Source organism: Laccaria bicolor, genomic scaffold (assembly GCF_000143565.1).
Source record: "Laccaria bicolor S238N-H82 LACBIscaffold_79 genomic scaffold, whole genome shotgun sequence".
NCBI lineage: Eukaryota > Fungi > Basidiomycota > Agaricomycetes > Agaricales > Hydnangiaceae > Laccaria > Laccaria bicolor.
This window is the reverse complement of record NW_001889950.1, coordinates 62,575-75,957: the sequence shown is the minus strand read 5'-3', so window position 1 is coordinate 75,957 and position 13,383 is coordinate 62,575. Positions and strand designations below refer to the sequence as shown.

The following is a 13,383-nucleotide window of genomic DNA, read 5'->3' as shown; positions in this document are numbered from 1 at the left end:
CTTTAATAAGATCCATCAAATCTGTCTGATTTCGTCTTATGTGCCTGGCACAAGACAGATCAGACAGATCAGACAACGTGTCATTTTCCTGATGTACCCCTCCGATATCTGAATAGCTATTATGTGAACGTACCATAATTAGCATGCAGGGCTATACACCTGACCTGCTATAAGTATACTGTACAACTGCCTCGGGAAGTGTGTTGCGAGTCAGCTGGCAGAGGCGTGGCTGGGATTCGTGAGGATTCGTGCTTTGTACGATCCATAAGCGGCAGGTGTATAGTCCTGCATGCTAATTATAGTACGTTCACAGGATGGCTATTCAGATATCGGAGGTAGTCCGAAGCCTCTGGGAGATTTTCACTGCTCCACATGGTGCTCAGAGAAGATGAACCCATTTCGAGCGATACGGGCGCTTAATTGGCGCCCTGCTATCTTGCCTGCTATATACTGTACCACTGCCCCGGGAAGTGTGTTGCAACTCAGCTGACAGAGGCGTGGCTGGGATTCGTGCTTTGTAATATGTATGATCCATAAGCGGCGCCAAATAAGCGCTCGTATCGCTCGCAGAAGGGTAGAGAGGGTCCAAGGGGAAGGAAAAAAGCCGGAAACAACCAAACACGCGATAGTGCCTATTGGGCGTGTAGCTATTGTAAAGAGCTACCTGCTGCGAAGCGAAGCGTGTCTTCTATGGTGCACCAGACTTATTCGCCGCTATCAAATAAAGTACGTTTCTCGTCTGACAAGCAATTGGTGTTCACCAAAAATATTTCACGAGCGGTCGTTGCCTGTGACAAAGAATTATAAATCGTGCCTACAGTGTGTTGCATAAATAAGTTCAGGTGGACGTTTTTAAAAAGCTATTTGTTCATGTTGATGCGTGCCCAAAGAGAGTAATTCCGTGACGAGTGTCACCCATAATCATCACGATAGTCACGGCGCAGCCACAACCAATTACTCGCAAACAACACTTTGTGAATTCTCCACCTGAACTTATTTATGCAAGACCCTGTAAGGATTACAGCTACGCCGAGATTTACCCAGCATCAAAGCGATGAGATTACAGCTAAACTCATATTGATAGACCCACTTCGCGAATATAGCGTCTAGCCGCTTTGTTTATGTTGGTGCCTGCACAAACAGGCTTTACCAAACTCGGAACCTGCTTATTCCAGGAAAATGTGCGATTTCACTGGGCTTGAGACAGGCAGACATGAATACAAATTAATATTTGATGTCAGAAATAATGTGTCGACAGTTTCCGATGGCTACGATAGAGGGAAACTAGCAGGACGCGAGTTGACCAATTTTTAAGGTTGAACTTCCTCGGATTTATGACCACGTTTAGTTAGTTCTATTTGTTCGTATAAACAAGGTGGCTGAGCGCTGCATTTGCAAAGTGGGTCTATCGATGTGAGTTAGCTGTAAAGTAGCTCTCACTCATTCATTGATTCCGTGGGAACGAAGTGTGCAGAGGCTTTGTGTGGGGTGCGTGTAGCGTGTACTAGTGCATGCGTGTGAGTATCTCTCAGTAATTCATTTGATTGTGGGGGGTTTATACTATACACAGATGTAGATTGAAGCATGCATGCGTGTGGCGTGTATAAGTCGCGCAGAGCGCGCATACCATGTGCGTGAAGCGGAGGAATTGGGCCGAAGCACTGGTAAACGGATATATAAACGACGGGTACGGGGCGTATAAACTCATCGACCTACACTTCCGACTCTCCTCGAGTAAGTTATAGATCTTATTTGTTCAGGGAGTATTTCTCTCATCTATTCATTTAGCGCACACCGCATCGAGTCACCATCCATTTACATCGCATTCACGCACATTCACGACCACAATATGCCACTATTTTCAAAACGGGTCTCGGATACATGTACCGTGGCTGTGGAGGTGGGGGAGCTCCACATCACAGTCCATTTCAAGTTGGACGACCAAGTGCGCAGAATCTACGTGCATCCAGACAACATCGTTTTAAAGACCGGCAAGAAGCCCTGGGCCGAGAGGGTTGGTGATGAGTATACGTTCAACCAGAACGCATACAAGGCTCGTGAATCGATCAGGTTGTTGTGCCAGGCACTTCAAGTTGGCAAGGCAGACCGAGCCAGTTGGCAACAGTTGACTGTGGATCAGGTTATGGCGTCGATGTGTGAGGAGATAGAGATGTCGATTACTCTGTGGACGAGGATTAAGAAATGGGTCAATGGTGTGGTATCGGAGCTGGTGAGACGCACGAGACTTGCTGTGGGTTACCATAGTACCGCTGGGGGCATAGCATGGATTGGAGAGGCATAAATCAGACGTATTATAATAGTGAATGTGATATTTATAAAAGTTGTGGAATATTGTGCAAGTAAATACTAAAGTTTAAGTAGGGCAGGAGCCGTGCAACCCTACACTTCGGAATGACTGCCTGCCAGTGAGCAAAGCCTTAAGGGATTAGGTAAGGGACGAAGGAATCGATCACGTGTCACGTCGCTGAATCCTCACCGTTCAACAAGTATTATTATGATCCCGTGTTATATGAACCCACAATGACCCCTTTTCCGCTGCAACACTTACTCCAGCAACCATGCCATTAATCAAGTGCACTTTTCCAGGATGCTTGCGGCCTGGCGTCCGAAGACAGGGCTCTTGCAGCCTTTGCAACAGTCATCTATGCGCTAAACATCTTGGTCAGGAGTTTCACCATTGCCCGCTGCGTCCGTGACGGTCTTTCACATTCCTGTCAAAAGGCACACCTCACCATTCACAGGTGAACGAACGAGAATACATGCGCGAGGTCTTGGATGGGTCATTGTAGATATAGATGTGGACTGAAAGCATCCGTTGGGCATTGGATGCGTATCGACGTCGACTCTGCTACGCTGCGCATTCCGAATCGTCTCGTCCTCCCACTCGTCACCCTCACTTTCTAATCCCCCAGATGCACTCTAAACTCCCCCTTCAACTCCTCGAGCGACGGGCCTCTGAATTTCGCGTTATGTTTGGTGGTGAACACGGTTACGACGGACGCGTAGTCGCCTTCGAAGAGGACGACGTCGGGAGACTCGATCAAGTCGGGTTTGGAGCTGGGATGGGACGCGCTTTCAACTAAAACGATTGGCCCCACTCGAAACATCCATCTCCACGTCCATCACTCATCCTTGTCACGTTCATGGCATGCATTCCCCCCATGAAACCCAATCCAATCCATCGTCAATAGCGTACGTCGAATAGTTGTAGTCGATTAGCTAGAAAGAAGGGTAAGCCGTCAACATTTAATGAAAAAGCCGCGTCGTTACTCACAAGAGCATAACGACACTTTGTTCCAAACGAGATTGGGTCGTCGTGTTCACGGGTATTCAGTAATGAGAATAACCTAGCGAAGTCTATGTGATGTTCACGTCAATCGGATATAGAGAAAACACATACCATACACTTCCTCTGTACACCACCCTCCACCTGCCTTTTCTCAACGACCGAGTTTCGATATTGTCGACGTTTAGCTGATAGAGCACAGCACAATCACGGTAAGCGCCTCACGAAACGGCTTAATCCATTATCAAAGACTTACCAGGTGATATCCTACGTCACGTCCGCCATCGTACTGTGTTGGAAGTGCCGATGTCGAAGGGTTCGTATACGGCAGCCCCAATCGATTGGGTGACGATGTTCGCAACTATCGACGTGGTGGTAGAAGGTAAGGTCAGTCACAGTCGTTACGCGTTACTCTGTGCTCACTGTTTCCCATAGCCACAACACACTTCTGAAGCCAGGTGATTTGGCTTCTATCGGAATTCGTCTACATTGACTTACATTCTGTAGGTCATCATACCATCGTAAACGAGGTCGACGCTGCAAGAAACTGTTCAGTGAGTGCTTCAAATGCGGAAGGACGCTAAACAAACGTTCTAGAATCTCATCGACGCCCGAGGGCGACCGTTACGCGGGAGACGCGACAAAGGAGCTTGAACACAAGGAGAGGTCAGTGAATATTGTGTAATCGAGGAGAAGTGAACGACACTTACATACCTTTTTGCAGAACCAACACATACTATATTCACAACATTCCTCGGAGCGCATATCCCGCTCATCGTGTCCAGCCAAGACGTTCCACTTCGCGCACAAGCAGGGCAGATGAATTTACGATGGGAAACCTGAGAGGCACGAGCGGCGTGGTAAATAAGGGAGATGCAGAATTCGTGTTTACAGAAACTTACCGCCGTCACAACAAGCCTGCAGAAAAAAGGATATCGGCGAAGGTGAGTGAACGTTGTCCGTCACGAAAACGATGTTAACGTACCTGGTTGTCGTCTAGCTTTGCTTAAAATCGGGCGTCGAAGGAAGGTCTGAAAAAGAAGCAACGTCAAAATCAGCGACGACGGATGACGAGTAGACGGCTTACCAGCGAATGACGACGACGAATAAGAGGTCGACGATGACGAGAGGGGAGTGGGGATCGACAACGAAAGGAGGAGAGAGGGAGGTAGGAAAGCGTATGTAAGTGGGTGCTGATGAAAAAAATATTGTACTAACCGCCCTGGCTTTATAGCGTTTCTCGCTTGGCAGTAGGTAGCCGGGTTGTGACTGACGTGACGTAGAAAACTCACGGAAGCAGGGTCTCGGTTCGTGCAGGGTTCGGATCCATAGGAATCGGGGACGGAGGAAACGATCTTTCGTGTACATAAGTTTCCATCTCTTTGGTTTCTTTTCAATTCACTCCTGCTTCGTTAAATGTGCTTGTTAATTAGGTAGTACTCGAAATAAACGCAAAACATCTGTGAGAGAAGTACCGATTAATACACACAGTTAGATTGATATACCTTCATTATCCAGGAATCGCTCCCGTTTGCAAAAGGCGCAGGACGCTTCAAAAAAAAAATACAAGCCAAGTCGTTTCAAATCAAAGTACGTACATTCATCAGACCCTTGATTGATTTTTTTCTGACAGCTGAATGTTCAGAACGCCGTTTTTCAATTCGGAATCGGGAGCGGAGAAGGACGAGACGTTCGGCGTCCATTTACACCCGGAGGAATTTGAGCGCTTTGGTACCTCCTACGCAAGTAAGTGTATTGTTATTTCACGACATCAATAAGGAACCCTCATACTTCCTTTATCACAGAAACAGGAAAGTGTATTATACTAATTGAAGAGTGTGTGCAGCGTAAGCGCTTTGGTGCGCACGCACACCCGCTCACAAATTTCTTGCACCAGAACTTCCGAACTAAAAGTGCAGGGACATCGGAGATACTACCCGAATAGAACCCTGACACGTCAAGATGGAATTTCCGTGTGTGCGGTTCAAGCGCGATGAAGAATCGGGCGAGGAGGAGCATATCCTTCTCATTGTTAAGAATGTACGTCCGCTGTGCCCCGTCAACGTTTCGAATCAGTAATATCATTTAGGAATTCGTCAAAGACATCCTGGATTTTACTGTACACATCTTGGATACGGCGGGTGGCGGAATATGGGCAATGGTACGAGATACGGGAAACAACGCGCTCGCTACAATCTTTCACTAACGGGAATTACAGGTATCCAGGCACGCAAATGGAAGTATTCGAAAGAAGACCCTGAAGTGTAAAAGTGTCAGTTTTGCCAGTGCGTTTCAAGCGCGATGGATCTGGAATTGGGGGAGGAGGAGAAGGCCGTCATTCTTTCTCCGAACGTATGTACATCTGCACACTCGACTGCACTCATTCATTATTGATAAGTGTTGAATGGATTTAGTGATATATATCTGGGTTTTACTTGGACAAAAATGACGAATGAAGGTCCAAGGAGTTACAGAGTGGTACGGAATATTGGTATGATGCGCATTACACGCTAACATCTTCCGCGGGCAAAAAATTCTGGACATTCAGGTACAGACTTGGCGTGGTTCTGAAGAGGACCCTGACACGTAGAATGGTCAGCTTTACGATGGCGTTTCAAGCGCAATGGTGAATTCAGAATCGGGAGAGGAGGAAGTCCTCCTCGCTTTGTATGTTGTCGCTCCACTGTGCTTGTTCATTGCTATGAGGTCTCTACCACATGTAGAAATAGATATTCGAGTTGTAGCTTGATAGAGACTGTTCGCTATGAATAAAGCAAGGTAGAGAATTATATGAAATACAGTGGATCATGGGCGCGGCGAGCCGCGCTTGTATCTTCCGCTCACAAAAGTTCTGGAAGTTCAGGCACAGGGTTGGCAGGGTTCCGAAGAAGACCCTGATGCATGGAATGATTCGTTTTGAGAATATGTTTCAAGCGTAATGGGGGGATCAGAATCGGGGGAGGAGGAGATCATCCTCACAATGGATATCTGCACGTCCGCACACTCCACTGCACTCGTTCATCGCTATTACATGTCGAAGACACTAAGGAATATGTTTACAAGTTGTAAATGGGTATAAATTGTATACTATGAAGAGGGGAAGGTAGGTAATTGCACGGAATGGAGGGCACAGCGCACTCAGTTTATCTTCGCTGGCGAAAGCGCTGGAAATTCAGGTACAAGGTTTACAGGGCTGCGATAAAAAACCTGATGAATAGGAATGTTCATTACAAGGATGTTTTCCAAGCGCAATGAAGAATCGGAAAGGAGGAAGCCGCGTCCATTTTCCTTCAATTTTTTTTGGAACTATTTAGATGACTGTCCTCCTAGATCGTCAAGTGTGTTATATTGTGAATGATTATGTAGCGCATAAGTGTATGCAAGTAGTTTAAAACGAGAGTATGGAAACAGTATGGGAGAAAAGCCGTGTCTATAGTGCACATCCCCACTCCAATCTTCCACTACGCAAAACATCCACACTTCAAGGGACATGTAGTTGGATATAAACCCTGAGACCTGAAGGGATGGTTGTAAGCGGCTGCTTTGAAAAAGCTTTCAGTGCGCACAATGAGGAGACTGAGGACACGGTGTGGTATCCTCAGGTCTGCATGTATGTTTCGAAATCAATATACACCACCGACCATCGATTGTGACAAGAGAAAGAGGGAGAACTGTAGGAATGTAAATGTTCGCAGAGTGACTGTCGGCGATGGTGCGGCAGGTGAATAAGGGTTATGGAACTTGTGGTGTCTGTGTCTGCAGATCATGATCTAACAATCTGGGGAGTAGAAGTCATGGTAAGTATATAGTATGGCAGACACATTCGAAGCGCATGGATTTTCGGTATTTTGAGTACATCAAGAAAAAAGGTACTTGCGATATTGTGATATGTTGACGTGATAGCGCTGGTAGCGCCATCGAGAGCCCCCCTATATATTGTTCTCCATAGCTATCCCTTTAGATTCCATAGCACACGATAGTTCTATAGATTAAGCCGTAGCCATGTAGCCACCTAGTTTCATAGTACATTGTAGGCTTTTGTAGCAAATATATATAGGCTAGAGGAGGTAGAGGATATATTAGTACACTTCTGAATCAGTCGAGAATGTGGCAAATTATTTATATTCAAATTCTAGCCACAGCACACGTGTGTACTACCCCATCCATTGTCTACCCCATCCTCCCTCCCCGCCACTTTGGCCCTGCCCTGCTCCTCTGAATGCGTGCCCCGCTGGTTGGTGTATGTGCAAGAGCCATCAATTGGCACAGATACTGGCAACGGTGACGTTTTAATTTGGAATTATCTGCGCAGAAGCACCACTTACTGAATGATGTGGTCTGAGTATCGTCGTACTCGGATTCCGAGCTCGCCCGGACAGTACACGTCGTAGTGTTCGTCTCTGCACTGGGCCCCGTCCTGCCCCCAATCATCATCGTCATACCAGCTGCGAAGGCTTCCTCGACTTGTTGTGGGCAGATGTGCGTTGATGGCATCGGCGGTGATGATGAGTTTTCAACGAGTTCGGTTGAGGAGCCGATGATGTGTGAGGGGTGGACGTTGAGGAAGAACAAGAGTTCAGTACGGGGGACAGAGAACCGGTCGACTACCTTGTAAACACGAGCGAAAGAGAGAAGAAGAGATGGAAGGGACAAAGGGACGGCCTAAAGTAGTACTTAGCGTAGTCAACGACTTTAAAAGCTTAATCGGTGGCGTGAGTTCTTGTGTGCGCTTGGAGAATGTGGCATGAGTTTGTCAACGCGCTTGATGCGTCTGTCTTGAGGAATGTCGTGCCTTGGTGCGCGACGACTTAGAAAATGACAGAGGGTGTTTGGAGGAGAGGAGGAGTGGATTCAAAAGGGTCAAACATCGAAACTAACTGTGAGAGGTAAAAAGTGGGGGAAAAGAAAAAGGACGCTCCATTCGCAAGGTGGGAGAACACCTTAAATACAAAAATCGAAATCACAAGGCAATCGACACGTTCTCGCGTGCTGCCTGTCCCCAAACTTGATTCTAATTTTAGAAAAAAAAGAAGAAAAACGTCGAAAAATAAAAATAAACACATAAAACTTACGCCTCCCGCATGATTCCTCAACCAAATCTTTGAGCTGGGGATTGCTCGGGGAATTGAACAACACTGGGGAAGCTTATTTACGTGCGCGTCGCCGCCCTCAACACGAGCGCCCCAGTCGTTGACAACTCTACCCTACCGTCCAGCCCTTGGAAAAGGTATCGGTCTCATGGGAAGACGTTAAAAGTAACTGAACAGAATAAAACGAAAAATATACGAAAGGTGTACACAAAATGAATCCTTGAATCCGAAATCCTTCAAGTTGACGCGAAGAAATTGTGATCGAAGAAGTAGCCGGCGATGATGTCATACGAGGGCTTCGTTTACAGCGAGATGCCGGATATTGTGTCATTGGGCTGGGACTTCTTCAGTGCACATGGTCACTTCTTCAGTGCATGTGGTCACTCATCAGGCGCTCGTGTAGATGTTCGAATGGATCTTTCAAAATACTCTTGATGACCTGAAGAATAAAAGAAAAACTTTGGAGCCTAGAGAAATTTAAAATACACAATAAAATTCAAAACACGAAAGAAAACATTGAAAAGGCGAAGTGCCATGAACACGTCATTTGGCACTTCCACAACGTTCGCCATTACGTCTCGGTTGGCGGCTTTGCCTATCCCTGTTATCAGTCCGTTTTTTACGCCAATGTCTGCCTGGGTGTGGGGGTTAGTAAGCGTGTATGGACTTGGAAAAGGGGGTACCTCGTAGATGCCAGACCAGTCCATGATGAGCGCATTGGTGACGCAACTGGATGCCCCAGTGACCGTTCCTAACAATGCCACCTGTGTGTCGCGAAAGAGGGCATACCGTGCTTGCATATGGTGGGCAAAGCGACGTCGACGCCATCATCGTCGCCCTCTGGATGGGTGGTAAACGCCAATGCCCATGATTCTAACAGTATGGACCATGGAGTGGGCTCAATCTGAATGCGAGAAGAGCCGGGTGAGACAGAGACTAGAACCTTAATGATGGTGAACTCAGGTATCGACAGTAATACCTGTATTTCGAGTGGTGGGGGACCTAGGGGTGTTGAAAGAGATACACATAAGGCTCTCGTGCCCCCTTGTGAAGAGATCTGAGTCCAGTGTTTCAAGGTTGAACTAGGCGGGTTTTGAACACAGTGCACTGCAGCACAACACAAATGCACACACCCACCTTTGGCTGAGTTCTGTAGATGGCGTGAGTCATTTTAGAGAATGGAATGTGAGCGGGGACATACCTCCTGACCAAAGAGCACATTCGCAGCATTTCATTCGAGCATAGAGGGGACATCAGGCAAAGAGCGATGAAGGGATAGGACAGGAGAAGCGCACTGTAAGGAGAAGGTGGTTGGAAGAAAAAGGAGACAACCAGGAGACAACAGCCAAAACATTTCAACCAACATCATGTGACATCGGGTTGCCGTCCGAATCGGATTCTGGCTCCGACTCCATGATTTTCATCCAAGTCAAATCCAAGTCCCATCGGGCTGCTCAACGTTCAATGTTCAAGGTTGAATACTCTTACGTGTAGATTTTCCATGTCGAATGTAGAAATTTGTGGTTTCAGTTACTGAGTGAAAAGGAGGACAGTCTTATAAGTGAGAGAGCTTGTAGGGAGTGAGATATGATGCAAGCACAAGCATTGCTTGACATCCCACTCGATATGGACTTGATAGTCATGGTAGCACTCATAGTGTTCGGGTGATTCTTCATAGGATGCACCGAGCTAGAGAGCTGATCCCCAAATCTATCTTTCACAATGTACCTCACCCCTTTTGTGATGGACTCGATCACACCCTATGGATCTACCCGCCAAGGATACGGAACACAATTCCGGCGATGGGACCTATATTTGGCTATGATTTTGATGCGGTAACTATGGGAGAAAACACCTTTTCCTGATGTAGCTGGAAAAGACATGATGATGTGAGTGTCGTGACTAGCTAATGAGTCAAATGGAATTTATTTACCACAGGTCCATGGATAAAGATTGTATCTGGGAAAAATTGAAGCTGGTAAGCAGAGTTAGTGAGGGCAAGAATTGGGGGACGAGAAATGGCGGAGAACCTTAGCTGCAAAAAATTGTGCACACAAACGTAAAGTTTGTTTGATAGCTCCGGATTCTTGATTTGGGGTGCGTGTTCCTAGAATATTCTCGTGGTCACTCTATTTCTGGAAACATGATGAGACGACTCAGCTTGGTCAACAAAAACATTCCCTTGAGCTTGACCATGAATTAGATACTCAGAAGAATATTCCTGGTAGTTACTGGGTACATAAATATTCTTCTGAGTATTTGACTCATGGAAAGCCATGTCGAAGGAGCTAAGGGTTTCAGGTTACATAGTATTCAGGGTTATAATAGCAAGCTAAAATCGTAAGGTCCCCACTCAGCACTTTGCATTGTTCGTCGGCTGGATACCTCCGGCCAAGCGTACTTACTCACACTAATCTTTGTTGATTTTTCTTGGCACCTAGAGATATAAGTACATTCGGAAATCTGTGAATGCTCACCCTTCCCCCTTGCCTCCATTATGCTTCTACGCTGGCCAGATCTAACCTGCCTTGTTGGGTAAGTGTATTGTTATTTGACTGTTATATCTCGTAGCCATCCAGTGAGAGGGCGTCGTCATCAACGGTGTTCTGTATATCATCTTGGTGAGTAGAGCTTTGTTTGTTCTTGACAACAACTAGCAATTCCATTTTGGGCTAAAACAGCTTTGCTTACTTCCACCACCTCCTCAGTCACCGTCTCCACCATCACACGTACCTCACTCGTTCACGTCGTACATTTTGAACGTCTGAAGATCACTGGGTAAGGTCTCATCCAAATTACACCTTCGTTCTGGAACTAATACCTGCTTCTTTCATTGTAGATGTTTTAATTTGATACTTCGACATCCGCAGATCGCTATCACACGGCTGGTCACCTGTTCTTCAAAATGCGCTTCTGCTGCAGTGTCCTCTGAACGTGAGCTGTGTAGCGTCCTTTCATCCTCTTTTCGACCAGCCTTTCTAGAGGCGTGTATCCACTATTCTAATTGGATATTTCGATGTCTGGCAATTGCTACATAACAGCACATAGTGCTGCTACCATGTTTTATCTCTACAACATATCCCCTTGCTATTCAAATTCGATTTTTCGAGTTCCGGCAAACACCCTCACCCACCGTCCTAGACCTCGTAAGCTTATTCCTACACCCATCCTTTGTTCTTCTTTTCTCATATAATCTTTCAGATTCACCCTTGCAATGATTTTTTGATTTTTGAAAGTCTGGCCATCACTACGTGGCAGCATGTAGTGCTGCCCATCGTTTTCATGGTGTTGCTTCACCCCATGGTTCAAACTTGATTTTTTGAGTTCTGGTGATCACCCTCACCCTACCCACCTTCTTAGACATTGTAAGCTTATTCTTATGCCCATCCCTTGTTCTTTTTTTCTCATATAATTCTCAAGGTTCATTCTTACAATGATTTTTTGATTTTTCAAAGTCTGGTCATTGCTACGTGGCAGCAGCATGTAGTTCTGCCCATTGTTTTCTTGGCATTGCTTCACCCCATGGTTCAAATTCGATTTTTGGAGTTCCGGCAATCACCCTCACCCACCTTCTTAGACATCGTAAGCTTATTCTTATGCCCATCCCTTGTTTTTTTCTCTCATATAATTCTTAAGGTTCACTATTGCAATGGTTTTTTGATTTTTCAAAGTCCCGCCATCGCTACGTGGCAGCAGCACATAGTGCTGCCCATTGGTTCCTCGGCATTGCTTCGTTCACTGTTCGAATTTGATTTTTCGACTTCAGGCGATCACCCTCACATTGTACGCTTGTTCCTACAGCCATCGTGTCTTTTTCATTTCTCATATTCCGTTCCAGATTCCAAAGATCTTTTCATGCCCGCTTACCGCTACGTGGCAGCACATAGTGCTGCCCATGGTTTTCCCTCCATCGCCCAACATTCCAATTCGATTTCTCGAGTTTTGGAGATCACTCTCACGCCGCTCAATATCTTATGCATCGTGCAACCTACGCAGATCTGGTAAGTCTCCTATCCAATTCTGTTGTTCTTTCTTTTTCAGAAACCCTTTCAGTTTCACGCTGCACATTCTATTTAATTTTTCGAAGCCTAGTCACTCTCTTTGTGTTACTCTGTCATGCGGTGCAAATTCAATTTGGCAATTGCCCTCACACCGCCATCATCTTCCACGTATCAAGCTTTCTCTTGTTTTTATTCTTCAACAAATAATCTTTCTAGGTTCATCTTTGCGGGGAAAGACTACGAGGCAGCATGTAATGGTGTCTGTCTCGATTTGGTTTTTCACAAACAATGTAAGTTCTTTATGGATATCGATGTTCACTCACCTCATTCTGAATAGATAGTTGAACACTGCATTCGCCGCATAAATGCGGCCTTTCGCCTTACATGTGCTCACTCCTCAAACAGACCCATGCCGACACTGGTATAACTATATCTCTCGCCACGTTGCCCCTGTAAGTCGTCTTGAATCATTTTCATTGCTATTTCCTTATTAACTCATAAGCATTCCAGGCCCACATCGACGCGCAATTCATTACGCAAACAAGGTAAGCTGTTCTGCATGTCGACCTTCCCTCTAAGTTCATTTCTTTGGGTTCTGAATAGATATATCAACATTGCTTTGGCCACATAACTTTCCACCTTACCCATGCTCACGCGCAATTATTCTCCTTGCGTCTCCATTTGGCTTTTTGCATACAACGTAAGTTGTTTTATGGATATTTATGTTCATTCGCAACTCATTCCTTTGGCGTCTGAATACAGGATAAACACGTCTTTCTGCCGTGTGAATCCTACTCTTTGAACGCAGCGCTTCTCAAACTGAAATTATAGCCTCAAGTCCTCAAACGGGTCCACATTGATGCTCGAATCTTCTAAAGCATGGCTGTACTCTGAGTTTTTCATGCCCTTTCCTTTGTTTCACAGTTTCCTGATGTGTTTCTGTAGATCTGATCTTGGCGTTGACGCTATGTGCTTCGACACGTAG

At 46.0% G+C, this 13,383-nt stretch overlaps 4 protein-coding genes across 4 annotated transcripts; 2 read left to right on the top strand and 2 right to left on the bottom strand.

The window, feature by feature from the left end:
- Positions 1-1,628: 1,628 nt before the first annotated feature.
- Positions 1,629-2,302, top strand: LACBIDRAFT_335215 (uncharacterized protein; the record flags this gene model as incomplete). The annotated part of the gene is made up of 2 exons (XM_001890096.1): positions 1,629-1,734; positions 1,761-2,302. 2 exons carry the CDS (start codon positions 1,629-1,631, stop codon positions 2,300-2,302), a joined length of 648 nt encoding a protein of 215 aa, XP_001890131.1.
- A 619-nt stretch (positions 2,303-2,921) lies between these two features.
- On the bottom strand, positions 2,922-5,695 carry LACBIDRAFT_335214 (uncharacterized protein; the record flags this gene model as incomplete). Its single annotated transcript, XM_001890076.1, has 17 exons — positions 2,922-3,078; positions 3,218-3,240; positions 3,296-3,368; positions 3,422-3,495; positions 3,564-3,668; positions 3,731-3,791; positions 4,022-4,043; positions 4,210-4,225; positions 4,293-4,312; positions 4,395-4,500; positions 4,526-4,576; positions 4,600-4,662; positions 4,813-4,857; positions 4,906-4,933; positions 5,181-5,356; positions 5,515-5,564; positions 5,668-5,695. 17 exons carry the CDS (start codon positions 5,693-5,695, stop codon positions 2,922-2,924), a joined length of 1,098 nt encoding a protein of 365 aa, XP_001890111.1.
- Positions 5,696-7,439: 1,744 nt separating this feature from the next.
- LACBIDRAFT_316838 (uncharacterized protein) lies at positions 7,440-7,801 on the bottom strand (the record flags this gene model as incomplete). The annotated part of the gene is made up of 2 exons (XM_001890075.1): positions 7,440-7,579; positions 7,633-7,801. The coding sequence occupies 2 exons, from the start codon at positions 7,799-7,801 to the stop codon at positions 7,440-7,442; spliced, it is 309 nt and encodes a 102-aa protein (XP_001890110.1).
- Positions 7,802-9,105: 1,304 nt separating this feature from the next.
- On the top strand, positions 9,106-13,383 carry LACBIDRAFT_335213 (uncharacterized protein; the record flags this gene model as incomplete). The annotated part of the gene is made up of 22 exons (XM_001890095.1): positions 9,106-9,163; positions 9,278-9,321; positions 9,511-9,558; positions 9,643-9,870; positions 9,892-9,958; positions 10,268-10,286; positions 10,336-10,375; positions 10,475-10,494; positions 10,914-10,932; positions 10,969-10,975; positions 11,055-11,175; positions 11,237-11,331; positions 11,446-11,543; positions 11,758-11,762; positions 11,853-11,979; positions 12,034-12,180; positions 12,236-12,398; positions 12,615-12,688; positions 12,804-12,850; positions 12,909-12,943; positions 13,002-13,098; positions 13,344-13,383. The coding sequence occupies 22 exons, from the start codon at positions 9,106-9,108 to the stop codon at positions 13,381-13,383; spliced, it is 1,599 nt and encodes a 532-aa protein (XP_001890130.1).